At 37.0% G+C, this 14,579-nt stretch overlaps 1 protein-coding gene across 1 annotated transcript in view; it reads left to right on the forward strand.

The window, feature by feature from the left end:
• Positions 1–10,637: 10,637 nt before the first annotated feature.
• The window catches only part of LOC141655379 (uncharacterized), a 31,156-nt gene continuing 27,214 nt past the window's right edge, over positions 10,638–14,579 (forward strand). The window contains exon 1 of the mRNA XM_074462464.1: positions 10,638–10,958. Within this exon, the coding sequence (XP_074318565.1) occupies positions 10,638–10,958 (321 nt within the window). The remainder of the gene's footprint in view (positions 10,959–14,579) is intronic.

Here is a 14,579-nt window from a genome sequence, read left to right on the forward strand (position 1 = left end):
TTGGTCTCCTTCCAAATTAGTCTTCTTTAAGAAAATCCAAATGCTCCAAGAAAACCCTTAGATCCAATGGTAGGATTTACTCCTCAAGGATATGTACCAAGATAATCACCCTTAATACTAATTTATATATTAACTAGATATATTAAATTAGTGACCTTTAAAATTAATCTTATTATTATATCTATTACTACTTTTTTTTTTTTTTCAAAAAATTATCATTTCATTTCATTAAGAAATAAATTACAATAAGGTTTTGCAAAAGCTATCCACTAGAAAAAACAACAACTATACAATGTTAATTACACAAACTCTCCTCTATGACTCTATACTGAGAGTGATGCTTCCACATAAGCATTCGGACAATGACAAAAAACTTGATTCTCCTTACAATCCCAAGTACAGTACGAGAGTATCCTTGAAAAATTCTGGCATTTCGTTCAGTCCAAATCTGATGTACAGAGGTAGTAAGGGACATATCAAACCAAGCTATCTGCCAGTCCCTAGCTCCTTTGAGAGGAAAAGTCAGCTCATCTTTAAGGGAGAGACCAGACCTCATGTGACCCATCCATGCTAGAACCTGGTGCCAAACAGAAGCAGAAAAGGAACATCTAAAGAACAGATGGCCTTGAGACTCCTCTTCATGATCACAAAGAGAGCATCTGTTGACAAATTGCATACCCCTAAGCTTGAGGTTATCAATAGTAGCTAGTTGATTCTGAACAGCCATAGAGCAAACAATTCTATGTCCAGGAATAATTCGAGAGTGTAAGAGACCTTTCGTCCAAGAACCAGCAGGAGGAGCATTCCTGAAAAAACCATAAACCTGCTGTAGTGTTAATTTTGAACCAGATAGCCAACCATGAATGAGGTGCTGAGCAGCAGAGATTGAACTAGATAGCTCAACCAATCTGTCTCTAGTTGCTAAAATACTCTTGAAACTGGATGGATAATGAACTTTAGAAGAAATATGCCAAATGTCCTCATGCTTTAGAATATAATTCTGTACCCATCTACTCCATAACCCCTGATCAGAAACAGAAATAGAGCAGATCCATTTGCTCAAGAGAGTAATTCTAAGCTTCCAAATCTTTGATGTTAAAGCCACCAGAAGACCATGGAGAAGAAATATGGTGCCAACTTTTAAAGACCATCCTTCTGGAACCCATTGGGATACCCCAGAAGAAATCCTTACAAAGTTTATTAATATGAGCAATCACAGTTCTAGGAAGAAGAACAGTAGAACACCAAAAATTCTCAAGGCCAAAAACAATAGAGTTGATTAGCTGCAATTTACCAGCATAAGACAGAAAACAGTTTGACCAGTGAGCCATTGCTTGCTGGATTTTGATGATGATAGTGTCAAACATGTCACTGGTTAGTCTGGAAGTGTGCAAGGGGAGTCCTAAATACCTGAAGGGAAAAGCTCCCTCAGAAAACCCAGTAGAACTAAGGATAAGGTCTTTGACTGGTTCAGAGACACCACCAAAATAAATGCTAGTTTTCTCAGTGTTAGCATGTAAACCAGAAAGGAGAGCAAACTTTTGAAGAGTATCAGAAATAGCAGAAACAGAAGGAACATCTCCTCTAATGAAAATCATTAAATCGTCAGAAAAAATAAGATGGGTAAGCCTGATCTTGTTTCACTTAGGATGATAAGAAACCTGAGGTTGGTCACAAATTCTTCTGAGATAACGAGAGAGAATTTCCATACCAAGGACAAAGAGATAAGGAGACAAGGGATCACCTTGTCTAATGCCACTCCTGCCTTGAAAGAAACCAGTAAGTTCACCATTAATCTTAAGAGAAAACCAGGGACTAGAGATACATCCCATGATCCATCCTCTAAATTTAGGAGGAAAACCCAGGAGCAGCAAAGTATTAGAGATAAAAGACCATTGCAAAGAGTCAAATGCTTTTCTAATATCAACTTTAATCAAGCAACGGGGAGAAACCTTTTTCCTGCTGTATCCTTTGACTAAAGCCTGGGAAAGCATTATGTTTTCAAAGATGCTTCTATTTGTAACAAAGGCAGCTTGCTCATTTCCAATAAGAGAAGGGAGGACCTTCTGAAGTCTGTTGGCAAGGATCTTGCTGATGACTTTATAAAACACAGTACAGCAAGAAATGGGTCTGTAATCCAGAACAGAACTAGGGATATCCTTCTTAGGAATAAGGGAAAGGATAGTTGAGTTGGCTTGCTTAGGCATAAAGCTAGTTTTAAAGAAGCTATGAACTGCTTTACACAAATCCAACCCTACAATGGCCCAAGTAGATTTAAAAAAACCAGCAGAGAAACCGTCCATACCTGGACTACTATTGCTATCCATACTAAAGACTGCATCCTTGACTTCCTTTAAAGAAATGAAAGCATCAAGGGCAGTGCTATCAGCAGGAGAAATGGAAGCACCTTCAGCTAAGACAGCATCACTAAGAGGGTGAACAGATGATTCATGACCCAATAAACTCATATAGTATTCCTGGAAAGCTTTGTTGATGTTATTAGGCTCAAAATGAAGATGTCCAGACATATCTTTTATGGCACCAAGCTGTTGCTGATGCTTTCTTGCAGAGATTCTAGTAAAGAAATATTTAGAACTACTATCATCATCCTGAATGTGTTTAATCTTAGCTCTTTGTGCCAAGATGCTAAGTTCAGCAGCCTTGAGTTTGCTATACTCCTGAATTTTAGCTTTCTCCTCATGAATAAGATCAGTAGAGAAAGGATCTTTGGCCAAATTAGCTTGACAGTCAGTCAGGCCATTCTTAGCCTCCTTGACTCTAGCAGAAATGCTAGTGAAGTCTGATTTGTGAATCTGAGAGAGAGCATGCTTAACAGACTTAAGTTTTTCAAAAAAACAAATGATGGGGCTACCTTTTTTATCAGTTTTCCAAGCCTCAGCAACAGTTCTAATATAATCAGGGTGATCAATCCAACCATTCAAAAAACTAAACCTCTTCTTGATCTTCCTATCATCAGAAATATAGACAATGACAGGGGAGTGGTCAGAAAGACCAGATTCAGAGAAATGAGCAAAAGAATTAGGTAGAGAAGAGATCCAGCCAGGGTTGACTAAGACCCTATCCAGTTTGAACAAAACTCTAGAAGAGGGCTCTTGCTTATTAGTCCAAGTTAAATCACAACCAGTGCTAGTAATATCCTCAAGATGGCAAGAAGAAAGTCATTGATTAAAAGAAGTCATTTCATGCAAAACAGGAGGGTTATTGCTAAGCTTTTCAGAGGGGTCCCTGACCACATTAAAATCCCCAAGCACAATCCAAGGGTCATCAATGGAAATGCTATGCAAGCCATCCCATAGCTGCTCCCTAACAATTGCATTATTACTGCCATAGACCATGCTTATAAAGAAGACCAGATTAGATTCAAAATGATGAACTTTGAAATGAATGAACTGAGCTTCAACAACTTTATTCAGAATAGCAGTTGTCTTTGGGTTAAAAAACACCCAAATTCTCCCATTATAATGTTTACTATAATTGCAAACAGTAATCCAATCCTTGAATTTAGCCTGAATAATTCTGGAGGCTTTATTATGCTTAACTCTAGTTTCTAGAAGAGCTAGAATATCAAGTCTATTGTTCCCAAGAAAATCTTTGACCTCACTATGTTTTATAGGACAGTTGAAACCTCTTATATTCTAAGAAGCAATCTTCATAGAGAAAGAGGAATGGGGGTGGAGGAAACACAAGGAACTTTGGGACCACTTATAGAACATCCTGAGTGCATATCAGACCTGATATCAGGAGGGATTGACTCAGCAGGAGAAATCTTTTGGCCTAGTGTGGAACATCCTGAGCCTGAAATCTCACCCTGAGTATCAATCCCATCCTGAAGCAAGTCAGAAGTACCACCTAGTTCAGCAGGTAAAAAAGGGAGCACAATGTCATCAATTATCTCACCAGGCTCCAGTACCTGATAAGCATTAGAAACAGGAACTATATTTATTTCCTGAAAATGGACCTTCTGGGATGAGTCCAGTTCAGCAGAATCAACATTATCAGTAGAAGGATGCATTTCCAGAGATCCAGAACATACTGAGTGAAGAACAGGCTCCTCAGAATGGGGTGCCCTGGTAGGAGAGGAACTCAGACCTAGCCCATGGCATTCTGAGTCATGAGTCCCTTCCCCTTAAACCTCCTTCCTCTGAGAGTCAAGTCCTACACCTAGTTCTGACCCAGGATCAGAATCTTGCTGGTTTTTCTTGAGCCATTTACAAGTACTACTTTTATGCCCCAGTTTACCACAATCAGAACAATAAAAGGGAACCCACTCATACACAATTTTCTGAGAAATTTGCCCTAAGAAAGGAGTATTGATCACAACCTGGTCAACAAAATCCTTAGAAACATCAATTTCCACCATGACTCGAGCAAATGAAAGTTTGTCTTTGTTGGTAGTAGCAAGGTCAGCAAATAGAGGTTTACCAAGCTTACTAGCAATTTTACTTAGAACCACATCAGACCAAAGATAAGGGTCAAGTCCAGGAAACAAAATCCAAACTGGAACCTTAGCCACAGTTTCCATTTCAGAGGAGAAAGTAGGAGACCAAGGCTTTAAAATAAGGGAATTACCTCCTATCATCCAAGGACCTTGCCTAAGCACATTAGTCATGGATTCCTGAGAATCAAATCGAAAAGCAAACCACCCCTTCTTATAGTATTGAACTATAGGGAGAGCAATAGAGCCCCAAGACTTAGTGACAAATTCCTGGACCACAGTTAGAGAAGGCTTGGCACCAATAACATGTCCCATAAGGGTAAATTCCCAAATTTTCATTTCCTTAACAAAATCAGATTGTTCAATCTCAATTTTATCTGATTCAGCACTGTTAGGACAGTAATACAGACTCATACCAGCATTAAATGGAGGTTTAACCACATGTGACCATTTTTTCCCTAATTTAGCAGAAATTGGAGAAGATTGTACCGGAATTGAAGGAGAAACATTATTAACCACAGTATTACTAGTCGTATGAACAGATTGAACATTTCTGGGAACAGAATTCACAATAGGAATAGAAGAAATAGGAGTATTAACAGCAGAAACAGTAGCATTTGATCGAGACAATTGAGGATCACCAATTGGAGTAAAAATCATAGGGGAACGAGAAGAAGAAGGTTTACCAGCCGAAAGACGAGCATCAATGGCGGAAACAATCAAATCGTTCACCGTACCCGATTTCGCACCCAAATGAGAAGAATTATCCCCCAAAAATCCATCCATATCGCCATGAGAGCTATCAATAGGAAGCTTAGTAGCTGAAGTAGCTAGGGTTGTCCGAAGTTTAGCAATGCGTCCTCTAGTTCTCGCCATTAATGGCTAAGAAATCATCGAAAAAACAGAGTAAAAAAAGTTTGTTATAGAGAGAGGAAAAAATTTTAGAGAAAAAGTTTTAGAGAGAGAAAAAGTTTGTACGATTTTAATTATTTTATGAACAAATTTGTAATCTAAATATAAGATTTTGAACAACTTTGTTTTCTTTTCTAAAACTCAATTTTAGAGAGAAGAAGAGAAGAGTAAGAAGTTGAGTTGTGTAAGAATGAATAATATGTATCAAAATAAGAAGATAAAACTCTCCTCATTTTCATAGGGTGGCCGGTTTTGGTCTTGGGTAGGATGCCCAATGTTTTTTTTCAATTTGCTCTTCACAAGAGACTAGGTATGCAACCCTATATTAGTAGGGTATGATTGTGTTCCCCTTTAATTAAATAAACAAAACACAACCAACCCCATATCCACCCATTTACACGGCACCAATACATAAAATGGGTCCATTTTAAGTTTGTCAATTGTCAATTTGTATAGTGTGATATATTGGACATGTTACTAGACATGTTATTAAATAATGCATTTTTAACTTATTAAAAGTCATTATATTAACAAAATAAATCACATACAAAAATCAACTAGTAATCCATGATTACAAGTACTTAAAATGGGTCATAGAATTATAAATCACAACAACTTGTATTTATAATAAACCATTCATTCTTATTTTAATTGCTTCATAAACAATAAATAAATCTAAGTAATAAAAAAATTTAATTACTTAGTACGAATCTTATTTAATCGAATTACAATAAGATACGTATTCTCACTCACAAAATCATCCGTTCAGTTTTTAAGGAATTAATTAACTTGTATCAACATACAATTAATTAATTAATCAATTAAGAGTGTTACCCTAGAGGTATGACCTTAAGGGATCAACTGATCACCACCGTCATACAACAGTAATGTCAAACTCTAGTCAGCCAATCATTACCGATTAATGTGGATCAGTTGACAATAAAATATTATTTTCCCTCAGCATTCTTAATATGAGATTTAAACATGTGATCGCATTATTGTCGAGGACACATACTCCAACACATTGAAGTACAAATGCAATGATATGATATGAATGAATGCATCCTCTAAGTAAATACAATTCTATATGACATATATAACAAATGAATGCAATCTAAACTACACTTAAATGCATGTTCTCTATTAAGCTATGATCACCTATGATCAAACCTCCTCAAACCGATTTAAGCACTATTTCTAGTGTAGAAAGGAATAGGTTTGGTAATTAGTGACTATGCATGAATGCAAGTCTATTGCAACTAACTATATGAGACATGTGAGATATATTACAATGCAAACTATACTATATGAACTAATTAACTAATATGCAAGGGTGATATGAAATATTTTACAAATGCAAGCCTATTCTAAATGATCAACTAAGATGTATGTCACTTCATGGTTTAACCTCCCCAAACCGATTTTAAACACCATTGCTAATGTAGGAAGAAGGGGGTTTAATCATGAGGTAACTACATAAATGCAACTATACATAAGATATAGGGAAAGAAAGGGTTCTTACAATCATGATTTCAATGGTTTGTATATTGTAGAAGATGAAGATGGTAGACAGGATGCATACATAGCAATGTCATGAGCCCAAAGAGAGAACAAGTGAGTTTCAGGGTCAACCCGCTCGAGTTCATATTGACCCACTCGAGTTGGTGCTTGACTCGCTCGAGTCATTTTCGACACGCTCGGGTTGGGGCTTTGGAACGCTCGGGTTCTCAGGAACTCGCCCAGATTCTTAGGCAAGAAGAATTTTTTTCTTTCCTTTGGTTTCAACTCGCACGAGTTGGCCTCGGTCCCCAAGGATTGATACACGAATTGGCCCAAAGCTCGAATCCTTCATTTTCTTCATTTCTTTGCATTTCCTATCTTCTCATTTTCACCAATTTCCTTCAAAAAGCTCTATAAAAATATGAGATCCCTCCCTTTCATCTGTTATGCAATTTATTAAGTGAATTAAAATCTACACTAAATGCATATATACAAGTTAATGGTTATTGAGGAACTCCATCAAACGAAAGATTGTTGATTAACAAATTCATGTCAAAATATCACTAGCACTCAAAGCACGTAGAAGTTGGTCAAATTCTTGGCAGTGAGATATAAATAGGCATGGATAACAATACAAGATTATGCAATTGAAAAATGCCCAAGTAATAGACCGAACAATCATGTTAAGAACACTATGACAAAAATCATAAGAGATGTGATGGATGGAAGGAACATGAAATGAGTAAATTAACATATCACTCAACTCGGCCTCCTAATAGTCAAAATCACCATATTTGAGGCAAGTACTCTCGCTTTCATCCAAGGTGACTTCAATGGTGTCTCTTTGGGGTTCCCAAATGTCCTCATATTCCTCATCCTAACAAGGACCATTATCAAAGGGGTTGTCGTAACAAGGCTCACTACCAATCTCAACACAATTGTCTCCCTCTAACATGTCATCCTCAAAGGGCGAGTTTTCACTCAAGCTCACATCCATCTCACTCTCACTTTGCCCATTAACATCAAATTACATGGAAGTTGGGTTCATTGTTACACAAGAAGAGTAGGATGACGGCATCCAAGCATTAGTTTCACAATCAAGAATGTACTCCTCCTCATCATCACTTTCTTTATCTAGCGCTCCATCTTCCCAAGGAGGGGTAAATTTGTGAACATAATGGGTAGGCTCAAGGTTATAGGAAGGTGTCTCATTCTCACAAATCTCATTTTCATCATAATTTTCCTTAATAAATTTTTGAAATGTGGTATTTATCGATTCCAACATACCTTCCTTGGCTCTTTCAAAGATTTCATGTACAATTTGCTTAAGACATTCGGTGGCCATGAACTCAAGAAATTCCCGAAATTCCTCACAACTCATCTCACATACCTAACACCACTAAAGTGAAATGCTAAATTACGAGTTTCAAGGTTCATGCCATTATAAACAACACAACATGCTTCATAATTTGAAAGAGTAAAACCATGATGCCAAGCATGAGTCATATAACCTTCAAACCTTGCAATATATTTATATATATATATATATATATATATATATATATATATATATATATATATATATATATATATATATATATATATATATATATATATCAAATGACTCATTTTCAAATTGCCAAAAGGTTAAAGTAGACATGTTGAACAAATGAAATAAAGCAAGTACAATAAATAAAATTCTCAAGGAACCAAGATCCCTCAAGAAGAAGCACAACTAAAACTAGACAAAAGAACGATTCAAATACACAACACCGTCCCCGGAAACGGCGCCATTTTGATGAGCGTGTCGTTGTACGATCTCAAACACATTTATAACCAACAACTAGCATAGCAAGCAAGTCAGGGTCGAACCCAATGGACGAGGGTACTCAAATTGTTCATTCTAATTGTAGTTGCACTAGGGTGTCACGATTGGTTTGAGTTGAAGATTCTAAACTAATGAAAGCAATGAAAAATAATGAAAGGTAAAACAAGCAATAAAAACAAGGGTGTGAACAAATGATAAACAATACTAGGGAATCATGGTGAGATGAAACAAACAAGTTTCATAGATGCAAGCAATTATTATTGGTGGAATCAATTTAGTGTACATCTTACAATTCTTAGGGAAACTTAGGTCTCGGAGCCGAGTCGGTCAAGACTTTACAACACCTACAAGTCGACTTGGTTTTCCCTATTCATGGTCAGATAACATAAATGAGTCCGAGGAAGGTTTGGGTCCCGGAGCCGAGTCGGTGAATACTTTACAACACCTACAATCGACTTAATTCTTCCTAATCAACTATATGCATGGTCTAACAAGCCTTGAGTTGGTTTATGTCTTACAAGTCTTGTTGAAAGGATAAGAGAAACATGTTAGGTTGTCAATCAAGCATTTCATCAAACATGACATGTGCATAAGTTGGAAAACAATAAGCAAGCATTCAAATGATCTCATTAAGCATAAATCTTTTCCATGACTAACTCCCCCAATCCCTATTTAGGAAACTACTCACTCATTATCTTGGAAAACATGTTAACAATGGTGTCAATCATCTTAACAAGTATAAACATGATAAAAGAGTAAAACAATAAGCAATAAAGTAGAGAGTAAAGGAATTATACCAATATTAAGATGAACAAATGGAAAGGAAAGAATAATAGAAGAGAACTTGATTCATTGATTAAGAGTTGTCAATTCTCTAAATAATAACCCAATAATCGTCAATTACCCAATAAGAAATCTTGAACAATAATTAAGGAAAGTTTAAAGTGCAATTTGAGGAAAGATTAAATGCTAATCTATTCTAATAATCTACTCCTAATATAATCTAAGGGAACTTAATCTAAACTAAGTAAGCATAATCTCTTGATTATTACAAACAGAGTATATCTAGTAGTACAAGGATTAGGTTAACTAAGGGTTTAAATGACGGTTAGACCCTTTAATTAAATTTAGCATTTTGCAAGTCCTTAAGGAGCCCCACGACTCCCCATTGTGAAGACAATCTTCCTGCCGAACAATCCGCTCGATCTAGGCTAAAATCGAGCGTCCTAACCTTCAACTCGAGCGGGTTGAGCAGCAGATTCCCTTTTCTTGCTTTTATGCCTATGATGCTTATATATACTCCTTATTCCTATCATCTTTGATCATCATTCTTGCCTCCTCTTCATATTATCCATCCTAGATCATCAACAAGCTTCTTAATATGCGTGAGAGATGGGAATTCCGCCTCATTATCTCCTTTCCTACAAAACATATAAAATGCACTAGGAAAGCAAATAGGAAGCAAATGACGAATAAAATGGCTATGAAATGCTATATTAGTATGCAAAATGAGGCTTAGTTAGGGGACTAAATGTGCGTAATTATGACTCACATCAGACGGACCACACTGTGTGGGATGATGATTATCAAAAGGCATTTGAGAGAATCAAGGAGATCTTGGCTAAGTCACCTGTTTTAATGCCAGCACAGAAAGACCAGACTTTATCTCCGTACCTTACAGTAACAGAAACAACCATGGGGGCTATGCTCGCGCAAACCGTCGGAGAAGAAGAAAGAGTTATCTACTACCTTAGCATGAAGTTCTTGGAATATGAGACTAAATGTACACCTCTTGAAAAGACATGCCTCGCTCTTGTGTGGTCAACCAAGAGTCTGCGTCATTATATGCTTAGCTATTCTGTCAGAATGTACTCAAAGATGGACCCTATCAAGTATTTCAAAAAACCTATCCTAAATGGGCGTTTAGCAAGATGGCCTTAAATGCTCTCAGAGTTCGATCTCAAATATGTACCTTTGAAGGTGATTAAAGGACGAGTGGTAGCCGAATTCTTCGTAGGCAACCCAATCAATGACACCCAAGTAATAGATATATGGTCGTTTCCAGATAAAAACATTCTACAAGCAAATGTGGAATCATGGGATCTCTATTTCGATGGGGCTTCCAATCCTAGATGGTACGGTATATGGGTGTTGCTCATTTCTCCTGAAGGCGAACATAAACCAATTTCTGTCAAACTCGACTTCGAGGTTACTAATAACGCCGTAGAATATGAGGCCGACCTCATTAGTTTACAAACATCGGTCAGTTTTGGCAACAAGTGACTCCGAGTTTATAGCGACTCGTCTCATGGAAAATCCGGACTGAAAGCCTTGTACCATATCAAGCGAAGATAGATCAAGTCCATCAATTCTTCAACCAAGTTGTCTATTTGCATCTACCTCAAGAAGAAAATCAGTTTGCAGATGCCCTTACAAAACTTGCATCCTTGATCAACATGCCCGACAGCATGATGGAAATGCCATCATGCATCGAGCGACGTTCGGAACCGGCTTATGTTCACTTTCTTACCGATGAAAACAAAAATCAAGAAGAGCCTTGGTACCAAGCCATTTTGAATTACAATCTCAACGGCGAATACACGCCAAATATGGATAAAAGGGGACAGCGTGCAATACGTTTACTGGCATCTCAATATGTCCTGAGTCAAGGGGAGTTATACAAGAGAACGCCACAAGGCATCATTTTGCTTTGTCTTGATCATTCAAAAGCAAAGAAAGTTAGACCAGTCAACCACGTGACTCACCGTCCAAAACCGTCACACCCACCCCCACGGCTTAACCGTCTATCACATAGCCATTCAACCAAAAGTTTATCGCCTTCATCGTTAAATTACTACAACTAATCATGGTTTAGGGATCACATAAACTGCATATCACTAGACCTAATATTTATAATTCATATAACATCCATTCATGTAAATTAATATTTCATGCCATTAACCAATTCAAACCAATATATATAAATTCAACCAAATAATCCAATTCACTCTTTGATGCTTATTATCATCCAATTTCACCAAATAATTCCCAACAATCATGCCAAATCAGACGGCCATAGGCCCAATTATTATCACATATTACTTACCTCAATCCGCGTCCTGCAACAAGGTTATAAATTTCTATCTTAAGACAAACAATTAACCTTTAAGACAGAAAATACTTTCTAATTACCCCACTCGTTCAAATTTTTCTCAAGATGACCGGTTCAAAATCGGAAGGGCCAGAGTTTTGGTGTGAGGGGGCCCCTATTTCTTATCCCAAGCCCTAAGGGGGCTCCTAGCAGTTTCTAACAAGGTTCATTTTATTAGACAACATCGTCTCTGATACCACTTTGTAACACCCCTGTTTATTTAAGAGCCTTTACTTGGCCTTCCTAGATAAATGAAAGTGTTACCATCTCAGTTGCCTGAGGTAGTGATTACAAAGGTAAACGAAACCACAGTACTTTAAATAAATAAAACATTAAATGGCCTTATTACATTGTTCCAAAATAAATAACTGTAATTATTTAAAATACAACTGCAGCGAAAACTAAATAAAACAAATAATAAATAATGGTTGTCCATTCTAGGTGATCTAGACTTCTAAGTAAATGCCAAATGCCTCATGCCCTTCAGCTCCCTTCTAAGCCAGCTTTATTACCTTAAATCAATCTGCTCCCCAATAATTGGTTCATCACAGGTATTTAACGAATAAATGGTCAACCCAATGCTTGAGTAGGAATGTCTAAACAACAAGAATAATACAACAATAAAACAAATCAAATATGCAAATGCTCAACCCGTTCACAATTCCATCATCCATACACACTCCGAGATACCCGTAAATATACTCCGAGACACCCATATCAATATACTCCGAGACAACCATATATATACTCCGAGACACCCATATAAATAATCAATACTCCGAGACACCCTTTTATATACCCTTCCACCTGTGGTCCGGGTCTTCAAATATCACACGCCACCCTAAGACCGGGTCTTCATACACCAACAACAATACAAGTATGCAACATGGATAATATAAATCAACGGATTAATAATTATCAATAATCAACCAACAACCAATATCCAATTCCAATTATCATTCAAATATTAAATATCATCAAATCCCATTCAAGTTGAGTAAATAACCTACCTCACCAGCAATAAAACAATAATGCAGTCCAAGAAAAATAATCAAAAGTACTCTACTTCAAATCTGTCACCTAAATGCAATATTATAATTTAAGTATTAATTATTCGATTCATTATTATAAATTAACCAATTATAATTTATATAAGTTAATTATTTTCCCGTGTAAAATACTATGTAAAACCCGTTTAAATAATTAACCCAATCACTCAGACAAAACCCGTTAAAAACCAACCCTTATTACCCCCATATACACGGTTTAAACTGCGTCCAACACCTCCCCTTCTACCGCCAAAACCCTACACCACCAGCCACCACCGACACCACTCAACCCAACCACCATTAGCCTGCACCACGACGCACCCCGACAACCCCTAACCACCAGCCAGACCGCCCCCAACAACCCTGATGTGAGCGAGTGGCTGTTCACTCAATTAAACACATTTATATTCTAAACAAACAACTAGTAAGTGTTTAAGTCGAGGTCGATCCACGGGACGGTGTGTTTTGGGTCCTAAGTCTATCTGATATAAGTCGTTCAAGTTTCACGATTATATGGATTTGAGGTTGTGTTTTAAACTACGACAAGGAAATGTAAACAAATGAAGAACAAGGTAAGTAAATAGAAATGGAGATGTAAACAAATGATTAGACACTAGGGTGTCATGGGATGATAGGGGAATTATGGTAAGACAACATAAATGAGTCACATAGATGCAAGAAATTATTATTGTTGGAATCGAGTTACCTTATGTCTTACAATTCCTAGGGAGACTTAGGTCTCGGAGCCGAGTTGGTCACAACTTTACAATACCTACATCGACTTGGTTCTCCCTATTCAACTATATGCATGGTCTAACAAGCCTTGAGTTAGTTTATATCTTACAAGTCTTGGTGAAAGGATAAGAGAATCATGCTAGGTTGTCAATCAAGCATTTCATCAAACATAACATGTGCATAAGTTGAAAGTACAATAAGCAAGCATTCATATGAACTCATTAAGCATAGATCTATCCCATGATTACTCCCTTAATCCCCCACTAACCCTAGCTAAGAGACTACTCACTACACATCATGCTTAATATGCTATCAATTGTGTCAAACATCACAACACAAATGAACATGATGAATAAGAAAGGTGATAAACAAAGGAATAACAAGTAAATAAAGAGAGATTAAGAAAGTTACCAACTTGGAAAGTAAAGATGAACATAAATAAAGGAGAATCCTTGAATAAAGATGGAGACTTGTCACTTAGTCTTCAAATACATACCCAAGAGATCCAAATATAAATAACTTGAGATGAACAAAGGAAATAGAAGAACAATAGAATAAATCCTTTAATTAATAATGGAGAGTTGTCAATTCCCCAATACAAACCCAAGAATTCTTCAATTACAAAGCTAGATCTAAGATTGTTTGAGAAATAATTAAGGAAAGATTAAAGTGCAATTTGTAGAATGATTAAAGACTAATCTATTCTAATCTACTCCTAATAAGAGCTTAATCTACTCTAAGGGAACTTAACCCTCAAGTTATTATAAAGAGGGTATAAATAGTGGTACAAGGATTAGGTTAAATAAGGGCTTAAATGACGATTATGTCCCTTAATTGAAGTCCAACGCCCTGCAAGTCCTAGAAGGGGACGGACGACCTCCATTCGTGAAGACAATCATCCTGCAGTGAGGGACGCCCGTCCTGGCTTGGGGACGCCCGTCCTGAGTT

The sequence above is a fragment of the Silene latifolia genome, chromosome 5 (genome assembly GCF_048544455.1).
Source record: "Silene latifolia isolate original U9 population chromosome 5, ASM4854445v1, whole genome shotgun sequence".
Taxonomy (NCBI): domain Eukaryota; kingdom Viridiplantae; phylum Streptophyta; class Magnoliopsida; order Caryophyllales; family Caryophyllaceae; genus Silene; species Silene latifolia.